The following is a 27216-nucleotide window of genomic DNA, read 5'->3' as shown; positions in this document are numbered from 1 at the left end:
TATTAATTTGAAAGTGGTAGAAGAGCAATTTGCTGGAAATAGTGGGCAAATGAATAAATGGCTGATTGGAAATATGGGTGTATTTGCAGCTCATGAATTAAATAATCAGTTTCTATTTTATTAACCAAAGAGAAAAGTCTTTGCCATTTAATTAACATGAGAATCTATTCGAAAACGTTGAACGAAAATTACACTATTATTGGATGTTAGCCTCATGGCAGGTTCGGCCTTCATTGTCTGCAGCGCAAGGAAAGACGTTACATAGACAGGAATGAGAGCTGAGCGCAGGAACTGGGGTGGGTACTATGTGTTGCCTACGTTCACTGGTGCCAGCGCGGTGTCAAATTATGGTTATGTTTCGATTTAATACACATGTACTGTCTTAAATCTCTGGTTCTCACTAGTTCCAGTGAGTTAAAAAAAAGTGTAGGAAAGCTCTTTCGGTCAAATTAAGCCCTGATGTATACAGGTTTTCAAGATACTGTTTCCCAGCTGTAACATTATTGTTGTATTAACAGATTATATCTTTGGTGGCTGCTAGAACTTATAGCGTCACAATAAGCTCAGAAATACTTTCTAATTTGCATTTTGAGTGTGTTTCGCCACTCCGTATATACAATACGCAATCTTCTCTCACTGTGTTTATACACGCCAGCCACTTAGCAGCACTGCAGTAGTGAAGTTGCATAAAACAGGGGGAGCTTCGTATTTCGTAGTCGTGTATTCTGGTTACACCATTACACCATCTTCTACAATCCTGAACTCTGGTTGCCTGGTGTCCACGATTTTCAATACATGTTACTGTTAAAAAATTAGAGTATTCTGTCTCTTATCGTTTGAGAATACTGCGGCTGTTTCCGTAAGCATAATTGGAAAAATTTGCAAGCGCCAACCCTTTATTTCGCTGTAAACAGTTTCGGGCTTGTACTGCTGTCTGATGATGTTATGGCGAAATAAATCATTCATTCAAACAGTAAGGCTGGTTGCCGTTGTGTCTCCTGTGAAATTCAGAATAGTGTATCTTTGATTACTGTCTTTCGTGCTTGTCAGTCAACGTCTTTGGTGTTGAATTGGTTGTTTATTTGTTTTTTCTTTTTGCCTGAGTTGGTACTGTTTGCGCTTTGTTAAAACATGCATCAAATTGTTTACATTTTCTTGTATGATGTGACTTTAGGTACAGAACACTGATTTTGGTGCTTTTCAGCAAGCTTATTTGATGTTACAGTGTGTTTGTGTATTTTGTATACGATTCCGAAATTACGTAGAATGTGATGTCATTAGCACCAGTTTCCTTATATTTACTATCCGGAGATTATATTGCCTATTGTGTCATGTAAACGTAGGTCATTAGTTCATTTGTTTCATGTGTCGCATATCATTTTTACAATAAAACCTAATGATTTGGAACTAGTCATTTTGTATTCAAATAGCAAATCAATTTTTAAATACTGCCACATGCTGGGCATTTACAAGGTTTTTTTTTTAGTTAAATAAATATAGGCCATAGACATGATTTAGTAATTCTTACCTATCACCTTTTATACTTTACGTCAGTAGAGATTCTGCAGTGGAATTGGATGAAGTTGTCAAGGAGAAACTGTGTTTACTTTCAGCTAGAAATTTTATACTACTGAGTAAGTGATCAAAACTTGCGATGCAACATTGTGCATCCTCTTTTTGTGCCGAAGACATCTTTACTGCAGAGTAATGAATGACATTTTTGCCCTTCTCGTATTATAATGATGTTCACAATTCTCCTTTTTGAACTGCAGTGGACTATTTAAAACAAATGTCATGAGGAAATAAATATATTGTGAAGCAGAAGGCAAAATACGCCACTCATTAAATACGTGCCTACAACGTGACCGTGAATGAGCACCACACATTATGTAATTAGTTATTGCATTTTCTGGTATTAGGAATGAGAAAATTAGTTTTCATTTTTATCAGTTGATGCATTTCACGTCGCTGCCGCTCATAGCAATAGACATTTATGTATTTCCACTTGGGTAAAGTTGTTACGCAAATATTTAAAAAAATACAGATCTAGTAGTTGTAAATTGTGCAAGCAAAGTTGCATTGGGTTAGGAAATGTGTTAGTATGGCCCCGCCCACCCCCTTTCTCAAATCTTTGTGGTGGTTACAGGCTGATCGGTAGCTAAGTTGGAGGTAGGGTGTGTTAGTTAATTTGTAAAGTGACAGTATGGTTGCCTCTTGAGAAAGCCAACTAATGTGAATTTTTAATAAAGGTTGTGGTAATAATCAAACCTGTAGTGTGGTCCATGGTGTATTTAGCCCATACTGTGTACTATGCTGTCAACAGTGGAAGTAATCTTAAAGGCAAAAGTAGTCTCCACAGATTATTGGAGTGACTTTTTCAAGAAATATAATTTTTAACAATTGCTTGTATTTATTAGTGACTGTTTTCATGTCTCCCATGGTAGCATTTATGTTTTTAGAATAATTATTTTTTTCTGTTTCCCATGGAATCTAATGGAACAGGGGCAGCTTTGAATTATATTTCCTTATGCAAGTCTTCTGCTGTACATTTCCTTTTGAATTTAATGTCCTCTTCAGTAATGATACAAGTTACTTTTTTTGCATCCTTCACCGAATACTTACTAGTAAATTATTAACGTAACATCAGGTTTTGACTTGTAACTAAAGTTACACCATCAGTAGCAGGATGATGAACTAAGTCCAAATTCTAGTTGGAGAGTTTTCATTGTTGTATCACCTGTAATTCATGTTGTTCAATTAATGGCATGAGAGCTGGCCCATGAACAGAATAATAGGAAAGGAATTTTGAAACTAAACCATAAGTGCACTCCATGTAGAAATAACACAAGAGGCAGTGAACACATTAAAAAAAAGAAATACCTGTGTTGCTTTAAGACAAATAATTTCATGAGACATTTACAAGTAACTAACACAAACTTTGAGTACATATTGAATTTGGTATTGAAAATAACATAATCCTCCATAAATATAACAGCAGGAACATAAAATCCAACCTAAGTCTTACAAAAGGAAATACCTAGGTGGGAGCCATAAAAATATTTGATCACCTCCTTTGTGTATTAATGATGCAGGCAGATAATCAAAGTTTTAAAAACCAATTGATATTGTTCCTACTTGACAACTCTTTACACTCCGTACGTGGATTTCTGAGCAGATAGTATGTATGTGATTGTGTCACATGTATCAAATTTTGTTATAGATTAAAAGAAAAATCCAGTTATGTAAAAGGCTAGCATGTACCTCTGCTTTTACAGAAAAAATTATCATATTTGTAAACCTACTGACACATTCCACATAATGACAAGTTGTCGTGAATATGATCCATGGAACATGCAAAATCCTGCAGTAACTGTTGTGCGCCTTTGAAAAATTATATCCTCGTGTAAGGAGTGTGGTGTTAGGTTTAGTAAACTTCTAGTCACATATCTGGCATTTAAATATATTCCTTGTGATAACTGTTCTCAGAAATTGATTGTTTTATTTCTTTTGTATTTTGAAGTTTGTTACCTTTGGCATATTAACTGTCCTTTCTTAAATAAAGTGTAGTTCCCATTAGTCCATCCTAATAACTTCATTGTTAGTTCCTTAACTGGACATGTAGCCAGGTTATGCAGTATTTCCTCGTGTGCATCATGTTCTGTCAGTAGCGATAACAATGGCGTGACGTTTGATAGTGTAATATAACAGATCATTTGCAGATGGGTCTGGTGAAATTTGTGAGTCATTGGCATATCCTTTGAAACGGGATACCATGTGCTGCATAGGTGGAATCTGCAACATTTTTGTTTATGTATTTCTTGACTCTTTTGGGTAATGGTTTCGATTGCATTGTTTACCAGACTTACATAGCTGCAATGGTGATGGTGAGCCATTGAAAATACCAATGGCTTGGATCATTTTCAGTGGTAGTAGTATGCAGGTCTAGTGAAGGTAGCCGGTACATTGAATATTGTGATACTGCTGTCTTGCTTCGACCATTAACCATTGACACTATTATTCCCACAGTTCTCTCTTTTGCCTCCTATGTAGGTTGTGGTGACAGATTGATCTGCAATGTAGCCTCAGGTCTAGATTGAACTGGACGGTGACAGATTTTTTTGATTTGGCAAAGCCATCCGGTGTTTCATTACAGTTTTTTTTTGTACACTGGGCAGTGGATAGTTATTATTATGTTGTGGTGGAAATACACTTTTCCCACTTTGGTCTAATATTGCCAAGTTTTTAATTTTTTTGGAGGGTTTAATAACAAGAACATCTCCACCTAAAATTCCCTATCCCAGGGAGCTCCATTTAGCGTATCAGTGTTTGTTTTGGTTATGTTTTTATTTTGTAGTGTTGTCATCAACTTGCCCTCTTTTGTGGCTCATACTTCTGCCATGTTGATGGTGCTGTATTTCTAGCGGAATCGTGTTGTTTGATAATTCCAAATCTTTGCATCAGCAAAGATTGTAAAACAAAAAAGTCAAATGATGATTTGTGTAAAAGTAAGAAATAAAACATTTTTGTGCTGTAAACTGGCTTGTCGATAATTATTGCTTGATTAAAAAACAAGGATTCTCATTGGGGAGAAAAACTTACTGAACCCCTCGTGTAATTAGAGTTGACTGATGCAGCTGATCCTGTATCAAGCCTACGTAATTGACATTACTGAAAGGTTTTACTAACTAGCTGAAGTTCTTGAATGTTCAGTATATTTCTCTGATTGTCTTTTGTTCACATTGTAAGTATTACAGATACAAGTGCCATATTAATATTATTATAGTATTCCAATATAAACATAATATGGAAAATAATGTGCTGCATCATCATCATGACTATTTTGTGTTTATGCTTAGCATAAATGATTTTGTTTTTATGAGGATCAGGTGAGTTTTAATTTTGCAGTAGAATAATTCACATTTTTGGGAAGATGTGTATAAATATATTGGGGATGTAGAAGCTATTTTAAGGCATTAGAAAATCAGAAAAGAAACAATCAAGGTGTTAATTGTAAAATTATTTCAGCAAAGAACTCATTAAGAGAAAAAGAACTACGTGGAGCATGCTATGAGTTTACTAGATGAGTTTGTTAGCAAACAAGTAAATTATATATTTAAAAAATAAAGAGAACATTTATAATGTGGATAAAAAAAACATAGAACTGAAACAGCAAAGTGCTTTGACATGGTGAAAACGTGAATTGAGAGCCAAAGCAACTGCTGCATCAGGAAATTGTGCAGAATGTCCCCAAAATTGAAATAGATTGGTTGGGGAAAACAATTGTGTAAATTAAAAAGAGGAGTCACCTTGAAGCAAGAGAAGATTGCATATGTTCAGTTGGAACAATCCGATCTTGCTACCAATGTGACATGGAGAAAATTGATACTAACTGCAAACAGGAAAACTGTAAGTAAAATAACAGCACTTTTATGAGAAGTGAAATGCCAGTTCAGTGTGCAATTTAAGTCTCTTGTGAAGTTGTAAAATGAATGTAGGTGTGTCTATATGGGTTTTAAGACAGTGCAGGATGGCAAGGTAAACTTTTATGCCAGTTTCTATTTTTTCAAGTTAGGACGACTAGAAATATCATCATGATGAGAAACTAAATGCATTGTCATAGCTAAATAATTTTTATGGGTTTAATCTAACGAACCATTAAACTAGTTGCAAAGAATGATGTAAAATAATAAAATGTAAATGTGGAACTTCCGTTTTCAAAACAAATACTTCATCAGGAAATTTATTTTCTTTATTAATAAATACTTTATCATTAATGGACCTGCAGTTGGAGTTGTTCTTCGAAAATAACAGTGAATATCATGAAAAATTGGGTGAATTAACTTGTGCCAGTTGAATAACTGAGAAAGGTGGAGCATTGGTTAGCATGTTAGGGAGGGCAATGGTTTAAACCTGTGTCCAGCCATCCTGATTTAGGTTTTCTGTGATTTACCTAAATTGCTTCAGGCAGATGCCAGGATGGTTGCTTGGAAAGGGCACGGACAACTTCCTTCCTCATCTTTCCCTAAGCCAATGGGACTGATGACCTTGCTGGTTGGTCCTCTCCCCGTAAATCAACAAACAAATCAGCTGAATATGTGTTTTAATTTAAGAGTGTCATTGAGATGATAAGCAGGACATTGTTAAGAATAGTATCGTTGGGGCATAACATAGCAGTTTGTACCAGGTTGATGCTAGTAATTTATTTGTCAAAGGAATATTTTATAGTGATAGGATTTGTCAGTTTAATACAAGGAAGAACATAAGTGGTCTATACAGACACATGAATGTACAAAGATGTTTCATGAGGAGAGGATGCATTTATTGGAAAGAGCTTATACAAAATTAATAGGACCTTGTGCAAATGTTATTGTGATAGTGTTACATGGCTAACAGTTTCACAATCAGTGAGATATTACACCTTATCAGAGGAATCAATTTTTAAAGAAGTAGTGCTAATTGTCCAATTGCTGATGTTTAGTTGAAACTATGGTGATATGATCAAAGCAAGTTAGGCATGGTAAAATGCGCTATATCAGTTGCTCAAGGTGGCAAATACAAGTAAGTCTACCAAATAGGATAGTATTGTTCACATCAGCATCAAGTATCGGTATAAGTAAATGCCAAAAGGCATGCTAATAACCATATGTCAGTGTGCCACTTTGGCCAACAGCAGTGCCGAAATTAACTCCCCCCCCCCCCCCCCCCCCCCCGCCCCTCTTCGCATTACTCGTGTTTACATTTGATCACAAAAGGTTACCACTGCCACAGCTACCATATTTTCCCACACGTTAGGAATGAAGGGTGTGATGACAGACTGGTCTTTACCCTTGCCTGCTGCCTAGTTTAAGTGTGAAGGTCATGGGTTGATGGTGAGTGTGCAAACCCAACAAATATGATTTGAGGAAAAACTCAGATATCACTAGTGATGTGAGAAGGAAACGTGGCGACAGTTACTTAACACTTCAAGCAGTGATTTTGGCTGGACGTAATGAGCCACAGAATTATTTTTATTGTTATAGAGGATTTCTTCTGAACTTTTGGGATTACAGTGGTTCATTCATTCCAAACACATTGCCCATTCTGTCATTCTATTCACCTCATGATTTGTCACAATTACTTCATCTTGATGCTACAAAACACACCATGTGTACGGTGCTCTGTCACTGGATACTTATAAGCAGCTGTGACACACTCCCTTGCATTCCTTCCACATCTCGCTGTGAGTCCTGCTTAGATTATGCTGTTTTTAGCTTGTTAGTAATCTCAAAAAGTTTTCAGGAACTACTGAGTTTTCTTATTATGAGAGTATTTAAGGGCTATTTGTTTTAATTGTTAAAAACCATTCAAAAGCCAAGATTGCACAAAGTATTTTTTATTCTAGGCAACCGGTTTCAACAATCTTGGCTGTCATCTTCGAGTCTGTAAGAAAATAAAATACGGTTTGGTATTATAAAAAACCCAAAGTGGACCTATACATTTACATACCCTAAACACTTTTTGTAGTATAACTTGTCCATTTTATGCTAAACCTCAGGCACAAGATGTCAAATGGATAAATCTCAGCACATTACAAACATATGTTGTTTTTAAAATATATAAAAACACACGCCACATTGTCCAAAAGGTCATGTCTGTATACACATTGCTCATATATGCTTGCTTCATGATACAGGTATGGTACACTATAGCACATCTGTTTACATATGTTGGACATGTACTAAACAGTACATATCCCCTTTAAATGGCATATGAGATACAACTCCATCACGTAAAAAGCATATGTGACCAGTGTGAATATGGAAATGGCCTTTTGGACAAGGAGCTGTGTGTTTTTAACTATTTTAGTGATGACAAATGTTTATGATGTGCTGAGTTTTATCCACTGGCCATCTTGTGCATGAGGTTCAGTGTAAAATGAACATGTTTTACTGCAGAAAAATGTTTAAGGTATGTAAATGTACAGGTCCACTTCTGATTTTTTTATAATACCAAATTAAAACTTTTATATCAAATGAGACATACATAGTCCATGTATTGCATTTTCTCACAGACCTGAAGATGATGAGACTGTTGCACCAGTTGTCTTGAATAAAAAGCTTTTGTGTGATCTCGACTTTTGAATGATTTTTAACAATTTCAGAAACTAGTAATTTTTACCATAGGTTTTTCCGTTGCCTTAACAGATATCTTGTTTTATGTAGCAGTTGTTTCAATTCTTAGAGGGAATTAGTAATATTTTTAGCTCAACATTAAAAGATAATTACCAGGCTTAAAATTATTTGTTAACTCTCCTGTAAAACATTGCACCAGCCTCAATGCAGTCCCAGTATGAATGCTGTTCTCAAACATGGAACCAATTAGTTGACATTCGTAAGCAACTGGAAACCTCCATGACTGTTGTCAAACAACTGGCAGCTGCTGTGAATCATTGTGTTGGCAGAGCTCCTAAGAAACATGTATCAGATTTACTGAAGGTATCACAAGTACTGTCTCCTCCTGTGAATGCTGTCTCCACTGCAGAAAGTACGGGATCAATCACTAGTCATCCACTTCACTGAGAGTGGCATGCCAATGGTAGGTCTAGGTGTCGTGTATGTGATAAAGAGGGACGAGGGAGGACTCAGGGTGTTACCCTAACCAACAGGTTCGAGGTGCTAGCTACCACTGAAACTGAGCCAGTGGGACTCACTTCACCTGTTGGGAAACCTGCTTTGCCTGTGTCAAGATGAGGCAAATGCAAAATAGCAGGGGTCTGTTAATCATCTGCAGTTCAGTTGTATGACGAATAATTATATCCCTTATGGAACTGGCAGCAAGGTCAGGAGATGTGCACTCAGTGTGTTTGCCTGAGGGCCTCATTCAACATCTTGAAGAGGATACTCCGACAGCCCTGGAGGGAACTGGGTGCAACCAACTGCAGATTATGGCGCATGTTGGAAAAAATTATACCTATTATTTGGGCTCTGAGGTCATACTTGATCATTCCAGCAACTGGCAGAGAAGGTTGAGAAGACTAGTCTTTCACCCAGAGGATAAAAAGCAGAAAAGCTTAACTCTGTTGGTAAATGATCCACAAAACTACTGTCCAGCATATTTGACAAGAGTTTGTTGTACCATCTTAGAGCAATTCTGAGCTCAAACATAATGAGGTATTGTGAACAGAGTGACCTGCTCCATGACAAGCAACATGGATTCCAAAAACATCAATCATGTGAAATGCAACTCGCACTTTTCTCACAAGATATAACTGAAGGCTTTGGATCAAAGCTGTCAGTAGATGTAGTATTTCTTGATTGCCAAAACACATTTGATGCAGTACCACATCTATACTTATCATCAAAAGTTTGATGGTATGGGGTGTCAAGTGAAATTTGTGACTGGATTGAGTATTTTTTTGGTAGGGAGGATGCAGTAGGTTAATTTGGAAGGAGTCATTGACAGATGTAGAAGTAACATCAGGTGTGCCCCAGGAAAGTGTGTTGAAACTGTTGCTGTTCATGTTTAATATTAATGATCTTGAGGACAATATTAGTAGTAACCTCAGAGTTTATGCAGGTGATGCAGTAGCCTATACTGAAGTACTGTCTGAAAGAAGCAGCACAACTACTGATTAAGAACACTATAGCTGTTCTGGCCACAAGCTGATCCATGTGGGCAAGCCGTCAGGCAAGAAACTGAGAAGTGTATTGCATTAAACACAGCTTATAAATTTTAAGTGTTTCTTGCTGTTTCAGACCCCCTTAAGTTTTATACTATTTTATTCTCTGAGAATCAATTGGGAAATTCGTAACTGTTATATGCAAAAATATAAATGCTTTTAGTTAAATGTTCTTTGGTGGTCATGACCCTGCCCCACCTGGAGGGTGGAGGGGTGGGGGGTGTAGGCAGGGATTTTGTGATGTTAAGGTTAAGAAAATGCTTCTATTTCATTTCAAACTGAAATAATTTAGGGTTTCCTACATAGTTCCATATAAGCAGTAGGTGAGCACTGTGCGTGAAAGGCTGCTCTATTAGAGAAGCTATGCTTGTAGTTTGGTGTTGCATTGTACACTGTCCAGTCACATTAATGTGACCGCCTGTCAAAAGCCTGCTTAACCATAGTTTTTAGCGTGGAGGGCTGTAAGATGTGAAGGAAGAGAGTCAGTGAGGTTCTGGGAGGTACTGACAGGGATGTGAAGCCATGCTGACTCCAGGGCTGTGACCAGCTGGGCTTAATTTCTCAGTTGATTATCCATGGCACAAACAATGTGATCGGATTTAAATCTGGGGTATTTGGTGGCCAGGAGAGTGTGATAGTCATGCTAGTGCTCTTCAAACCACACATGTATGCAGCAAGCTGTGTGTCCTGTTGTGTTGCCCTGCTGGTAGATGAAATCGTGCTGAGGAAAAACAAACTGCATGTAGGGGTGGGCGTGGTCCCCAAGGATAGATGCATACTTGTGATGATCCATTGTGCCTTCCAATATGACGAGACCACCCATGGAATGCTCTCCAGTCTGCACCCTTCCGATGATTGTTGCAGGGTGTTTACTTTCAGACATTTCATGCCGTACACACGAATGATCATCTGTCCAGTGGAGCACAAAATGTGATTTATCTGAAAAAGCCACGTGTCACCACGAAGTGTATGTCCAGTTGCAGTATTGGTGTGCAAATTCAAGTCTTCATTGCCGATCTCCTGCAGATAGCATGGGTACGTGAACCAGGTGCCTGCTGTGGAGGCCCATAAGCAGCAACATTTGCTGAATGGTCATTGAGGAGATACTGTTGGTAGCCCCTTGATTCAGCCCTGTCGTGTATAACCCATGGTGTACCACAGCTGCCTCTGTGCCAGTTTTGGATTGCAGTATATGCGAACACGGGCAGTTTAGAAACAGTACCATTTTAGAAATGCCTCCAACCCATGGTGTACCACAGCTGCCTCTGTGCCAGTTTTGGATTGCAGTATATGCGAACACGGGCAGTTTAGAAACAGTACCATTTTAGAAATGCCTCCATCCTTGCACCGAAAACTAATGATCATGCCTTTTTGCTGTCAGATAAATCGCTCCGTTTCTTCATATGATAGTGACTGCACTGTTTTCCGTGCCCCTCCGATGTGCTTTATTTCCCCTTCACTGTTAGTGCTGCCATCTGTGGGTGATTATTACAAACTGATGTCAAACATAGATGGTAGTCACATTAATGTGACTGGACCATGTACATACATATTTGGTTATGAAAATCCAAGGTAACTTCACAGTGGATGCAGGTAGTTGTGAGTGACCAAAAGTCCCAATTGAATAAACTCGTCCTTGTTGTAGAAGAATGAGAGCTTCACACAATCTCAAATCATATTTCTTTCTTAATTATATTGGCAGTTATTTATATTGTGTGTGGGATTAATAAACTTAGCTTTTCATTTAAGTTGCAATTATCACCCTGTTTTTCAGTTCACAGCAAAGATTATTGTCACAAAAACTACACCACCTTAAGTGATAATAGCCAGTCAGTGATGTCAGAAACTCCATACTGGAAATGGACACTAAATTTCTTTGCTCAATTTTGTATTAGAGATATGTATCATACATAGATCTAGCCATTTATAAATTAATTTTTAAATAGTAACACCATTTTTATGGAGATGAGCTGTCACATGAAACACTGTGGCATCACTCTTTGAGGTGTACAGAAAGTATATGTAACATTTTTGGAAAGACATTCTTGAAATTATTTGTAATTTCATTGTGGAAGTAGATACTCTTTGCTTTTGAATGGGACTCTGGTATGCACTTTGCATGTCATTATCAATTTACCCCATGAAGTGCAATGATATTTTGTGTTAACATAGTTTCATAATGCAGCATCTGACTCAGATAGAGCAACTGCAGAAGGCATCTGTATCCTGTGTTAGGAGCAGCCCCCAGAAATGTGGAAGGAATGGAATACCACCACTGGTTATTTTCCGTGCATAATGCACTCTCCATTTTATATTAAAAAAATATGGCTTGCTCTCCTGTTAAATCAATATCCAGGGGTCCCCCACTCAGATGTACGGTGGAGGGGTAATGGAACAGCTTGAATAAACATAGCATACACAACAGACAATTTTATACAAAAATACACTTCAAAACTGACAAAAAAGAGACACATACCAGAAAGCAGGTAATATCAACTACAGTGTAACACTTGTGAAGGCAGATACAGAGGACAAACAGGTAGAAAGAACATTTGGTGTCAGATACAAAGAACACATGAGAGTCTGGAAGTATGGGACAAACCACTCCACATTTGCAGAACACCTAAGAGAACATAACCAAACACCCTCCACTAGAGAAGGAAACATGAAAATAATTAAAATCAACTAGAAAAAAATACCTCCTAACACTACAAGAAAATTACCACTTACAGAAAACCAAAACAGAGAGGAAAACCCTGTTGAATGATCAAGTAGACATGCCAAACAATGCATTGTTTACACTAATAGATATAATAATGGAATAATGCTCCCAAAGAGGATAAATATAATTAATAATAATAATAATACCACCCAAAACCTTTTCACTCACTTATCCATGAGCCCCCCACCGAAACTTAGTCAAATCAGCTGTCACAAAAGTTTTCAACCACTCTCTAACAGCTATTATGTTCATATTCAACACTCTACAATGCAGTCCCCCCCCCTCCACACACACACACACACACACACACACACACACACACACACACACACACACACAAGAAGACCGAGACTCGAACTTCGGACATTTGCCTTTCGCGGGCAAGTGCTCTACCGTCTGAGCTACGCAAGGTCGACTCATGCCCTGTCCTCAAAGCTTTGCTTCTTCCAGTACCTCGTCTCCTACCTTCACATTCAAGTCTTGGTCCGGCACACAGTTTTAATCTGCCAGGAAGTTTCATATCAGTGCACAATCTGCTGCAGAGTGGAAATCTCATTCTGGAAACAAACCTCCGGCCTGTGGCTAAGCCAGGTCTCCGCAATGTCCTTTCTTCCGGGAGTGCTAGTTCCGCAATGTTTGCAGGAGGGCTTCTGTGAAGTTTGGAAGGTAGGAGACAAGGTACTTGCAAAAGTAAAGCTGTGAGGATGGGGCACGAGTCGTGCTTGGACAGTTCAAACAGTAGACAAAAGGCAAAGGTCCCGAGTTCAAGTCTCAGTCCGGCACACAGTTTCAATCTGCCAGGGAGTTTCATCACAAATAGAAGTTGGTTTTCAACATATGTTCCGTTAGAGTGGCAACATGTAGGTAAACAGACCCTTTGGTTTTAGTTACAATGTTTATGTTGTTAAAAGTACTGTGTTTGAACAAATAGCTGTAGTTAGTGACAAAAGAATAAGAGAACACCACAAAAAGAACATGGTGAACAGTGTGAAAAAGTTCAGAATTCAAAATTGTGCTTATGTTTTGGAAATAAATTGGTGGTGCAATCCCCATACCAGATGAGAGGGAACGCAGATCACAGCAAACTGCAAGTAATTACTCATTTACATAAAAAAAACATGATATGAACTGTTTGGTAATCTAAAAATAACAAAACTCTATTTTTGTAGATCCCACTGAAGATGCTATAGAGCGAAAAAAAAGGTGAAATGCACCTGGGAAAAATAAATTAAGTCTCAGAAAGAAAATATGGTTTTATTTACAAAACAAGTATTTCTGTGTTTGCTGTGCGGGGTGGCCATGCAAACAAACTTATTATTTTATTGACATTTGGGTGAATTCCTAGATTTTTGTGTTTATTTGTGGTTTGTACAGCAGATAAGAGATATTTGACTTGTTTATCAACATGAATTACATTATGTGCCGACATTAGTCTGTTAATGGAATTTAATGGCTGCATTAGGGCTTGAACCCTTAACAGAGCAGGCAATTGGGACCAATGAAACATTAAATAATCTAAAGAATACATAGTACCTAAAAAGTCCTAAGGATTCATTTGACAGTGAGAAAGGCAGAAAATTTAATTAGTGTATCATATTTTCCTAATCATAACATGCTATTGACATTATAACTGTGATGTATGTTACAGGACTGTCTTCATACAGTTATGGACGATAACGGCGAAAAGCAAATTAAAGAAGCACACATCACTCAATCTACTAATAAGCAGCCTGGTAAAGGACCTTTACATGTAGTAATTATGCCTACATCCTTGACAGTGGTAAGATTTAGTATTGTAGCCAAAGATTTTTGTGTATTCATTTGAGCGTTGTTTGTACAGAACAGTTACCTGTACTTTGCATTCCCAATATTCATTTGCTGTGTTATTATTAGTGTGTGTGTGTGCGCGGGAGGGGGGGGGGAGGAGGGAGAGAGGGGTGTTTGCGCGCTCGCGCACACACACACACACACACACACACACACACACACACAGATATTCACTCACTCATTCCTTTCCTATGCATTTACTATTCCCTTTTATGATTTTATGCCAAGTTTCAGATATATTTTATTAAGTTGATTAGCAAGAATGTTTGGTACTATTACAATATATAAAATTTGTTATAGGGCAAACAACAAAAATGTTTGTTGGATAACAGAATAAGTGAACCTGTGATGACGTATCCATCAAATTCCACTGCTACACAAACCAGGGAAAAATCTGTCCATCTAATTCTGATGTCTACACCTTCAACAGCAGTAAGATTTTTTACATATTCAGAAGAAGTTGTAATATTAGGGGCGAACATAATCAGTGTCTTGTTATTGAAGATATTTGCATTTCATTTTTGTTTGGAACTAGCAATGTTTTCCCCACTCATGAACTGGAAGGGGCAAAAAACACCTGTGAAAATTCGTGCTGCTTATGTAACCTGTTAGCTTACAGCAACTCTAAACTGTGAATAAATTGCTATGTGTACACTATCTCCATATCTATAAGTTTAGCCTTATCAAACTGCTCCCTTACTGTCTCTGCAACATGTTGTGTGGCCAGATATAGGAAAATTGGAAGACTGCTTCGACATTTATATCAAAATTCTTTTGCTGACAGATAGAGCCACAGTCTAATGAAACAATATTTTATATCTACATGCAGATTCTATCACTTAGTTCTAGAGATGACATTTCTCCACTTTTTATCAGGGCATATACTGCAATGAACATATATGACAAGCTAAAAAGTTATGTGGGACTGGGACTCAAACCCAGATCTCTCCTTTTTGTGGGCTATGTGCTGCCAGTTGCGTTATTCATGTGTTCCTCATTAACCAAGTCAAAGTTTCAACTTGTCACTTCTTTCCCACTATACCATAAAATTCCTAAAGAGGATATCCTTGTAGGTTGCAGGACTGGAACATCTGGGAGACTGGATACAGTAGAGAGCTCGATTTAACCTCTTGCTAGTGTTCTATGTTGATATTTTCCACTCAAGTGGATTGTACAGTGTGATGAACATTTACAAAAAGGCTGAACCTGAATCCCAGGTTCCTGCCTTTTGTGGTTCAATCCCGTCTCTGGCCATCCTGATTTAGGTTTTCCATGATTTCCCTAAATCGTTTCAGGCAAATGCCGGGATGGTTCCTTTGAAAGGGCACAGCCGATTTCCTTCCCAATCCTTCCCTAACCCGAGCTTGCGCTCCGTCTCTAATGACCTCATTGTCGACGGGACGTTAAACACTAACCACCACCACCACCTGCCTTTTGTGCACAGTGCACTATTGGTGTATACCTCATATCATCAGGCTGTATTAAGGAGAGTCTCTGTGAGGCTTGTTAGATGTAGACAAGTGAAAAGATGAAGTCTATGAGAAGTGCACGGATATAAAATTTGTAGAGCAATGCTGTGTAAATGGAAGAACCTGGGTTTGAGTCCCAGTCTGGCACAAAATTTTGTCATGAATGTTCACATAATTATAGTGAGTCAGCCATGTTCTGTGTGAAATTTTTGCTGATAACAGCTCTATTTGACAAAAGTATATCCAGCTCTGGCATCAAACTGTTTATAAAGCTGAAGCATAGATTGCTACATTTTTTTTTTGTGCATATGAAAAACCTTTTTGGAATCACTCTGTTGTATTTAATACTGTTATTTACTTTTGAATGGCCAATTCCATGCCAATTTTCTGATGACTGAACTCTGTTCTGTTGTGACACACACTGATGAGCCAAAATGTTCTGACCACCTGCGTAATAGCTTCTTTGACTGTCTTTTAAATGAAACATATCCCTGATTGCATATCAAGGATCTGATAGTTTGGTGGTAGGTTTGTGGAGGTATGTGGCTTTAAATGTCTATGCACAGGTGATGTAATTAATGTAAATAACGGCACAGGTGATGTAATTAATGTAAATAACGGGCCGCTGAATTGCTTATGTGGCGATGGCGCCTGATAGTGACCCAGATGGGTTCCATGGGACTAATGTCAGGCGGATTTGGTTGCTGAGATATCAACATGAGTTCACTATAATGCTCCTCAAACCACTGTAGCACAGTTTTGGCTTCGAGATACAGACAGTTGTAGTGCTGAAAGGTTACAGGACTGTCGGGGAAGACATCAAGCATGAAGGGGTGCAGGTGGTTCTCAGCTGTCAGCGTGTCTTTCATTACTACCACAAGTCCCATGCAGTTGCAGGAGATTGTGTCCTGTAGCATAATACTGCTCCCACCAGCCTGCGTCAATGGCACGCTGTGCAATTTGAGCTGCCATTCACCTTGATATCGGCATTTGTGGAGACTACCATCGACCTAGTGTAGCAGAAATGTAATTAACCTGAAGAGCTGACATGTTTCCATTGATCAGTAGTCAAATCCCGATGGTCCTATGCCCAGTGCAGTCATAATTGATGAATTTGGGTCAGCATGTGAGCACGCAGGAGGGATCTGCAGTGGAGCTCCATATTCAGTAATGTACTATGAATGGTGTGCTCCAAAACACTTGTGCATGGACCAGCATTGTGCTCTTTAGACAGAGATGCCACAGGTCACCATCTATCTTACTATACAGAACAGACAAGCGTCCGAACCCCCCGTTCTGTGAAGAGTCATAGACATCCAACCATTTAATGCGTAGTGGTAGTTTCACTGTCCTCCTACCTCTTTCCATAGATGCACATGACAGTAGCATGTGAACATTCAATGAGCTTCACTGTTTTTGAGATACCCATGTACAGGCTTTGTGTAGTAATAACTGACCTCTGTGGAATTTGCTTATCTCAGTGGATTTCCCCATTTGCAACCTGTATCTTCAGTAGGGTGATCCCTTGTCTGTGTCTGTCTGTATCCTTAAAACTAGCAAGATCAGCCATTGCCATTTAATATTTTGACACAGGCATGAAACTAGTATTATGTGTGGAAGTATCATATTTCTAACAGATGATAGCAGCACAATCACACACAATGTCAGTACTAAATTACTGATTTCAGCCATTACCGGCCATCTTCAGATCATGACAATTCACACAAACCATTGACAGAACTACATTATGAATAAAATCGAACTATCTTTGTCACCTCCAATATGACTGAAATGTCTTTCTTTCTGTTAAAGAGTTTGTTTCTCCAAGTGAAGCGTGAGTTGAATCTACAACTGTAGCTATACTCTGCAAACCACTGTGTAGTGCACGGCAGAGGATACGTCTGAGTGTGACTGTACCAGTTATTAGACTTTTTTACTATTCCATTCACATATGGAGTATAGGAAGAATGGCTGTTTAAATGCCTCCATGGTTTATGTAATTAATCTAATATTGCCCTCACAATCCCTGTGAGAATTATACACAAGGGGCTGTAGCATATGCCTGAAGCCGGTTCTTGAAGTTTTGTAAGTAGACTTTTGGGGGAAAGTTTACATCATCTTCAAGAGTCTGCCAGTTCAGTTTCTTCAGCATGTCTGTGAAACACCACCACAGATCAAACAAACCTGTGACCATTTGTGCTGCCCTTCTCCGTATACATTCTGTTGTGTACATAGTTCCGCGTAGTCAGCGCGTACACAACTTTCCCACTAGAGCGCACCCGCTAAGCACAACAGTGCAGGCGCAGCACTCGTCCATCTCCGCACTACGAGATGGCGCTTTCATAGAGATGGACCAAATTCTGCTTCCGCCGATCCATATATTAATATGTAACACAGCCAATGAGATTGCTACTGACGTAGAAACTTTTCTCCTCGCAGATCACATTCGTGCAGTGATACCTGAACGCGTGAGATATTATAACGAGTGTACAGACCTCCAATTAGTCAGTCTGCATTAGTCTATAGTCAAGTTTCAGTCTGCGCCTAATAAGATTATCATATTCCTGTACACATAGCCATGAAGATAAATGAATAGACACTTTGTCAAGTATCAGAGATATGTGAGAATAAGATTAACGTACCAAGACCAAAGGAACTTCAGATTGTCAATTGTAAACAGCATCCAGAATCAAGTTACGTAATGTCTATGATTTTTATTATTTTAATAAATGTGTGTGAAAATTAATCAAGTTCTGTTTAAAGTTGGTCACCATCAATCTGCTACTCTAAGCGTGCAAGTGGCATTTCTATTGTCTGACCTAACGGCAGAAGATAAACACGCCACGATAAGACCATGAGACATATTGCTGACACTCGCCTACTTCGTTAGAGCGACAAGTCAAATAATCTGATGGTGTGTGTACCGAAGGTCTTACAGTACGCACACCACACATTCAATATCCCCTATTATTCCTATTTGGTATGAATCTCATTGCATTTCGTATCCCTGTAAAGTGTATTTGTATGAGTTGACCGAGTCAGCAAGGCTTTAGAAAGCGTCACTCACGCAAAACCCAGCTTGCTCTTTTCTCACATGATATACTGTGAACTGTGGATGAAGGGCGACATGCTGTTTCTATATTTTTAGATTTCCAAAAAGCATTTGACACGGTACCCAACTGCAGACTGTTAATGAATGTTTGTGCATGCAGAACAGGCTCCCAGATATGTGATTGGCTCGAAGATTTCTTACGTAATAGAACCCAGTATGTTGTTCTTAATGGCAAGTGTTCATTGGAGACAGGGGTATCAGGAGTGCCCCAGGGAAGTGTGATAGAACCGTTCTATTTTCTGTATACGTAAATGGTCTGGCAGACAGGGTGGGCAGCAGTCCACAGTTGTTCACGGTGGGCAGCAATCTGCGGTTGTTCGCTGATGGTGCTCACAGGAAGGTGTCGAAGATAGGTGACTGTAAGTTGATTGTATGTTAATGTGGAAGAGTAGGAAAAATAAACCCCTAATGTTCAGATACACCATTAGTAATGTCCTGCTTGATCAGTCACATAGTTTAAATATCTGGGCGTAACATTGTGAAGCATTATGAAATGGAGTGAGCATATGAGGGTTTTGGTAGGAAAGGCAAATGGTTGACTTCGGTTTATTTGGAGAATTTTGGGAAAGTGTGGTTTATCTGTAAAGGAGACCAAATCTAGCATGCTAGTGTGACCTGTTCTTCAGTTTGGGATCCACAGCAGGTCAGATTGAAAGAAGACATCAAAGCAATTCAGAGGTGAACTGCTACATATGTTACCGGTAGGTTCGATCATGCAAGTGATACAGATATGCTTCGAGAGCTGAAGTGGGAACCCCTGGAAGGAAGAAGACATTCATTTCGAGGAACACTACTGAGGCACCGTATGGTGGCTTGCGGAATTTGTACGTAGATGTGCATTCCAATTGTGGCTCAGTGATATTATAGTCATAGGATAACTATGTTTTTTTAATTTTGTGATGTGCACAATTTTACATTTCTGAACAATTGAAGCAAGTTGCCAATCTTTGCACCACTTTGAAATTCTCTCGAAATCTGACTGAACATTTATGTAGCTTCTTTGAGACAGTACCTCTTTACAGGCAACTAATATTGTCCGCAAGGTCATTAATATACAACATGAACAGCAACAATCCCAACACACTTTCCTGGTGCACACACAACATTAATTCTACATCTGTCAATGACTCTATCTAAGGTAAGCTGCTGCATCTTCCCTGCCAAAAAATACTCAGTCCAGTTGAAAATTTGGCTTGATACTCCATAGCATTGTGCTTTAGGTAATAAGTATAGATGTGTTACTGAATCAAATGTTTTCAGTAACCAAGAAATATTACATCTACTGGCTGCCTTGATTCAAAGCTTTCAGTGTGGCATGTGACAAAAGTGCAAGTTGGGTTCGCATGATGAATATTTTTGGAATTCATTTTGCTTGTCATGGAGCAGGTCAGTCTATTAAAGATATCTCATTAAATTTATGCTCAGAATATGCTGTAAGATGTTACAAGAAACTGATGTTAAAGATGTTGGACAGTAATCTTGTGGCTCACTACTACACTACTTCTAAATGGACATGACTTGCACTTTCTTCCAACTACTGGGCACAGTTTTTTGTTTGGGGGATATGCAATAGATTATAATTAAGAGGGGCTGGGGGACTTAAATTACAAGCAAACTGAGGTTTTCTCTGAAGTTTTCAGTTACATCAGGAGGTGAGTCTGGTGGTCAAAGAAGGCTTGAATTACAATTTTATGCCTCCCTCCTCCCCACCCCCTATACTGAGTCCAACCGATTAACTTATACTTTTGATATATGCATAAATTTCTCTCAAAAGTCTCCCTGTTTTCAATTTCAGCTGTTAACGTCTTTCTGCACCTAGCTTCACTGCTTTTTAGTTCTTCAAACTGTGGCACTTTGTTGTGAAGTTTTGCCAGTTAACCACTAGGATTTTAATGTTCTTCCTGTGGGCAGCATTTCTTTGGACTTTACACTGATACTTTTGGATCTTGTATAGCTAGCATTACATTTACTGGATGTAGAGTTGCCTAATCTGAAACAATACATGTGTGCTTCCCATACACAGTCAACTACCTTGGTAGCAGCCTCTGAAGTGATGTTTAGTACACACCTAACCCTTGAAAAGGGATGCTACATTTCTCAAGCTTATGATGCAAATACAGGAGGTCACGGCTTGGCTTTTCACAGAATCTCCATGGTCTGTGGTTCAAACCTCCCTCTCAACTGAGAACTGTAGAGAGCCCAATCTGTTCTGGTTACAATGCTACAGATTGTAAGCATCATTGAAACTCTGTGAGTAAGGCTGGTATTCACACCTTTCTCTGCCAGTTGCTGGAATGATCCAAGTGCGACTTCAGAGCCCAGACAGCACGCATCGTTTGTCCCAATGTGCATCAAAATCTGTAGTTGGTTACACCCCACTCACTGAATAGCTAGTGACATAGCCTTTTACATTTGGTGAATGAGGCTCCAAGATGTACATACCGAGTGCACATAGTGTTCATTCTCATTTCTTGCTGCCATTTCTCTAAGTGGTATCGTTATCCACTGTACATTTGAACTGCCAATGGTTAATAGGCCTTTACCTTTCTGTATTTGAGCAAGACTTGCTGAAGTTAAACATACACTTTGCAATAACAGCTGTTTATTACAAGAACTAAGCTAAATTCAACCTAAGAGAACAATGGCTATGAAACGTGAGAACAGCAGTGTATTGAGGAGCAGGGAAGAGTAACGATGGCACAGTCCCACAAGGACAATAACTCGTAGGCAGTCTCCTGATGACCTGTAAGTACTGTCACAACATGGGCCTTTGAGGCTGAGAGCTCTACACAGTCTACTGGTAACAACATGGTCACACAAGTCTACGAACACGTGGGCATGTGACATTTGCCTGCTTTATTTCCTCGTTGATTGTCCTCGACGTTGACGTACTGCGTTGCTACATTGGCTAAAGAATGGGGTGTGGAAGTTCAACACTGACTACTTCAAATGATGTAGCTGACGGGTGCACATTTGTGTTTCACAGTTCTTTACTTTCACTGTTCCACTGTTCACCCCCCCCCCCCCCCCCTCCCAATATTATACAGTTATATGACCAGTGTACTATTTTGATAAGCCTCATTAATAGTTTGCAGGCAAACATCGACATATTGCTACAATAGTTTACTGTTGAACATCTACGTGCAGTAAAAGTGTAACCACACAGTTCAGTCTTTCAAATAAATTGAAACAGACACTGTCATTGTCTTGACACACGGCCTGTTGGGGTAACACTCTTTTCACGGTTAAGTTGATGCATTCAGACAGGTTCCTTGTCTGAAAATCGGCCCTGGACTGACTGTCTCGTGACCAAAAATCAGGCCCTATATATTATCGCAATAATAGACACTGAAACTACACATTGTTTAATGTCTAATTTACAGAAATCACAATTAATTATGAAATTAGCCAAATACATCGAAAAATTGAGACTTTTTAACAGTTTCTTCTACAGCAACGCTTTAGCTGTATTACTTGTTTAAATCATGAAATTAACAAATATAGTTATGCAAACAATACTTTTGATGAAACTGGAAATTACTTTGGAATTAATTAAGGGCTAGCTTTGCTAACATGTTTTCAAATAGAGCCAAATAGATCCTTTAATAATATTATTAGTTGTTCCTCCAATTTTTTACAATTAATACAGAATTTATATTTGTTTATAAGTCAACAATAGAATTTAAGTTACGAAACAGTTACTGAATTCATCCTATAACCAAATATATTAACTAGGAACAGTCAAATTAAATTAGGAAATTGATGACACGCACAAAACTATATGTGGTGCTATATTCTTTAAAACTGAGGGGCAACCTTTATTTTTATGAATATGCGTATTATACTCTCTTATGTTAACAGTAATCAGTCAGAAATGAGAAAAAAAATGAATTTTAAGGAGGCAGATGACAAAACAAGAGGAGAAGTAAAAACATCCCAGCTTGCTTTGTGACATGACCCCCCCCCCCCCCGCCCATTGGATTGACCAGATAGTTATTGCAAATAGCTAACTGGGCTATTCAATGACTACACGTGATGCCAGAAAGTTGGTTTAACTTTCTACACAAAAAAGAATATTACACATGAAATCTTATCAAAACTACAGAATCAGTTCTGCATTGGATAGCAGAGCAGGTTCCTACTTACATGAATCTGTCTTGCTTAAAAGAATAAATCCCCATGGGTTGCAAAAAGTTAAATTACAGTGCGCATTGCAGTTCACTTTCTGGACACTTGCTCAGTGTTTATTATTTTTCACAAGTACTTTCACTCTTTTTCAATGAGCTTTTACACATTTTCTCACCAAGTTGTCCAGGCCTTCAACATGTGGAAGTGGCAGTTAGTAAGGAAATGCATTGCTATCAGTTCCCTTGGAAGTGGCTCTCCTCTGCCCCAAGTACTTGAAGTAATCAGACTTTAGTACACTTACTTTTGCTTCTAAGTAAGTCTAAAAAAATGTTTAACACTAATGGCAAATGATAGTCATTACATCATAAATAAATACATTACATAGTTCTCATAACATTACAATAATTAGCCCTGAAATTGACTATAGTATGAAAGGTGTAGACTAGTAAAAATTTAAAATCAAATGCACGTTACACTACAAAACATTACTCTAAGTCATAACTGTCTGAAACTGGTTAAACCTGAAAGATTTTGGTTTCTTTCCCATTTGCAAAGTAGCAAAAACTCATGATGTGCAATAGCATAGATTTACTAATCATTACATTATGAAAAAAGAATAGTCACATCACATAACTTAATTCGTATTCAGATCAAAAACAAGGGGATGGAAGTTGTACCAAATCATTGCCCCACTTCTCTACTCAAGCCTGAGCACTACTCTCATTCAAACTGAAAATTAAATCCTCACAAAATCTCAAAATGTTACCAAATAGTTGACTTGTCGGAATATTCACACCACACTAGCTCCACAGTTATCAGTTGATCAGCAAAATTACTGTTCTTTGTTTCAGTATTACCACTTTGAGCTCATAATTCCTCAGAACACAAATAGAAGTTTTCAGATAACTTATAGATCCAATGATGCAGCATTATATGACTTGTACCTCACTAAAATACTGCCCTTTCTGTTAAGCTCTCATTCCCAGCTGCAGTGTCATGAACTGCCCAATATACACAGTACCCAGTGTTGCCTAGTTCAAAATATAGATCCTCAGTACAGTTACACCACCTTTGTTGTCTACAGTTCTTTTTTTCATTACTCAGTCTTGTCTGTCAGCTCCATTATTTTACTTACCTTTCCAACCTCGTTAGCTAGTGGAGTGCATTCTCAAAAAATATCTGTACTGCAGATACAGGCTGCCTTACCATTAAGACCCCAACATTACTCATTATTTTATTATTTCATTATCCTTCATTAACTAATAAATAAACACCTGCTCTGCTATCCAATGCAGAACTGATTCTATTGAAAAACACTCCACAGTAACAGATCCTTATGCTAAGGCAAACTTAACTCTACTAATCAGACAAAATTATCATTTACAAAAATTATTTCACTGTATTCCATCAAACTGCTTGAGATTCTTGTCTGCATTAAAGCAAGTACCTCCTCTCCTTTTATGGGATAGACATTGCTACCCACACCATCATTCAACTTCTACTAGAATTGAAATTACACTTGCCTTACTACTATCATTTACATTACCCTTACCTGCGATTACAGCACATTTATATACAAGTGGCTCTTTATAGCCACCTGGTAGAGTGCAAGCCAAAACTGGAGCACTGTCTAGTTTAAATGGTTTGATGCAGAATTAAAATAATCTCCATTTCTTTTACTTTAATTTCTCCTTCCATTTCCTTGTTCATTCTGGCCATCCTCCACCCAACCATTCCTTGAATTTCTACAGGTCTAATTACAGCCCTGTTCATCCTATTTACCTGAAATTCTCTCCCTGATTGATTATTGTCATCAAAATTCCTCCTACAATCTTCACTGATGGCTTCAGTCTGTCCACTTTATCAACATAATTTGAGAAATCACTAATATTACCCATAGGGGCAGGTACAAACAATTTTCTAACTTTCTGAGGCAACTTAGTTTCAAAACCCTAATTATTGATTCACTACCTAGGTCTTTGTCCAAATATTTCAGTTTATTTATCCAAAGCTGACAGAAACCTTTCACAGTACCTTTCTTTGAGTCAAATCTCTCTCCTCCCCAAAATTCACTCAAAATTCTCTGCTGCTTCTCTTTGGACCAATATTCATCAAAAAATGCTTTCTCAAAGCTATGCCATGAAATATAACTTATCAGCTACCTGAGCTGCCCATCCATAAGCATCCCCTTTCAAAAAACCTCTCACAAATGACATTTTCTTTTTGTCATTCCGCGTTTCAGGCAAATCATTAAATTCCCCAATGAAATCCGTTGGATGCACTTCCCCATATTGTTCAAAAGTATTAAATTTCGTACAATTAACAAATGAAGGACTGTTTGGGACAGTACGTACTCTATGCTTTAGATTTTGTACCTCTTCCGTCTTTTTCTCTATTTCAACCAATTTTGAACCTACATTTTTATTTACTTTTACCTGTTTTTCCTCTACCACTACTGTGCACTTGGTTTCTACCTCCATTTCAAAATCATTTTTAATCTGATGGATTTGGTTCTCAAGTTTAATCCTGTTTTCAGCTCAGAATTTCTTGGTAGTGCCTCCAAATGTTTACAATTAGTACAGAATTTATAATTGTTTGTAAGTCAACAATAGAATTTAAATTATGAACCTGCCATGTTAGCCGAGAGCGCTAATGCACTTCTTCCTGGACACTCTTCCATGGATTACCGTAGATGCAGACAGCTGGGGTACGTACACTAATCCTGTCCCAGGGGGTACGGGGTGGCGGCAGAAAGGGCATCCGGCCACCCCTTAAAATTAACTTTGCCAAATCCGTTCCTAACCATACCGACCCTGCAAAACTGCAGGACAAAGGCATCAGGAAAAGAAATAGTTTAAGTTACGAAACACTTACCGATTTCACCCTATAACAACAGATATTAACTAGGAATAGTCGAATTAAATTAGGAAATTGATGACATGCACAAAACTAGATCTGGTGTTATATTCTTTAAAACTGAGGGGCAACATTTCTCTTTTATGAAAATGCAAATTATACTCATGTATGTTAATGGTAATCAGTCAGAAATGAAAAAATGAATTTTAAGGAGGCAGATGGCAAAACAAGAGGGGAAGTAAAAATATCCCAGCTTGCTTCATCACAGGCAGTCACAACAAACACTGCAAAGAGGTGCTCTCGGAGCAGCTGGTGGAAGCGCAGTCTTGGATGGGACTGAGGATGGGGGTGACATGGCACCTTGGCAGGCAGCAAGATGGCAGCAGCAGGTGGTATCTGCAGCGGTGACTGGAGACGGCTGTTGGTAGCTCAGATCGTGAGTGGCTTTCCATCAGTGGAGCACTGGCTTAAATACATGCCTGCTGAAGGATACATGTGCAAGTATCATGTGAGCATGTGACCATGCGGATGTAAATCAGTGCCCATGATTGCATTGCTGTGTGCTGGCTGTTAATTGCATGCCCCCAGATGCTTTGGTGACTGCTGGCAGCTTGTACCTTGCCTCTACTTGACATCCCTGCCTCCTTAAAAGGAGAAGGTGCAGCCATCGCAAAGAAGTGCCACACATGAGGGAGGAGGCACACCATAGCTGCCAGCACTGACTGTCGAAACAACTGGAACAAAACAACAGTACAGTCAGCCAACGTGTAAACATGTGACTGAAAAATGGCCAACACGTGGATAACGAATTTAATGTAACCTTGCATTCCACAAGCACAGAATAGAACTGAAACATTATATAGAAAAAGAACCTTGTACATCGCATGAATATTTGCATTAGAATGCAAGCTACGATGAACAAGACTGCTGAGTAAGGGTTGTAGGACCCTTGACCACTGATAAAAAAAAAAAAAACAACATACAAACATTGCAGAATAACCTCCAAAAGCTCAGTGGAAGGCACATGAATATACTAAATGAAACTGCTAAACAAGAAATTGATCCCCGAAACAACAAACGCACGTCGGTGGTGCTTGCAACGAAACGTCCACGAAGACGCAAACCAGGGTCCAGAATAACACATGACAGGGTCTGCAGTGTCATTGGGAACAGTGAGACTGGTGCGAGAGCTGCCAGCACCAACAGAAGCGGGCACAGGCAGCCGCAGTGATGCCATCGGGAACAATTGGGCCGACAGTAGCAGTGGCGGCGGCGGCGGCGGTGGTGGTGGTGGCAGTCGCGGCAGTGGCGAGAGGAAAGGTCGTGGCAGTGCCAAAGAACTCACTGACATAGCAGCTAATGTTGGCGCCAACAGGACTGACAGTTAGAGGAGGGCCTGCCGTCACAAGGCCAGTGCTGACAGAACTGATGCTGACGACAGATG

At 38.8% G+C, this 27216-nt stretch overlaps 1 protein-coding gene across 4 annotated transcripts in view; it reads left to right on the top strand.

Moving 5' to 3' along the window:
* Positions 1 to 1041: 1041 nt before the first annotated feature.
* The window catches only part of LOC124555380 (molybdopterin synthase catalytic subunit-like), a 101945-nt gene continuing 75770 nt past the window's right edge, over positions 1042 to 27216 (top strand). For 2 of the 4 annotated variants that reach the window (XM_047129276.1, XM_047129273.1), the window contains exons 1-3: positions 1042 to 1174; positions 14029 to 14160; positions 14508 to 14639. In XM_047129276.1, the coding sequence (XP_046985232.1) occupies positions 14047 to 14160; positions 14508 to 14639 (246 nt within the window). In that variant the 5' untranslated portion in view covers positions 1042 to 1174; positions 14029 to 14046. The remainder of the gene's footprint in view (positions 1175 to 14028; positions 14161 to 14507; positions 14640 to 27216) is intronic. The other 2 variants (XM_047129275.1, XM_047129274.1) reach the window with 2 other exon arrangements.

The sequence above is a fragment of the Schistocerca americana genome, chromosome X (assembly GCF_021461395.2).
Source record: "Schistocerca americana isolate TAMUIC-IGC-003095 chromosome X, iqSchAmer2.1, whole genome shotgun sequence".
Classification (NCBI taxonomy): Eukaryota; Metazoa; Arthropoda; class Insecta; order Orthoptera; family Acrididae; genus Schistocerca; species Schistocerca americana.
Note: the sequence above shows the minus strand (reverse complement) of the source record. Positions and strands in the feature narration are given on the sequence as shown.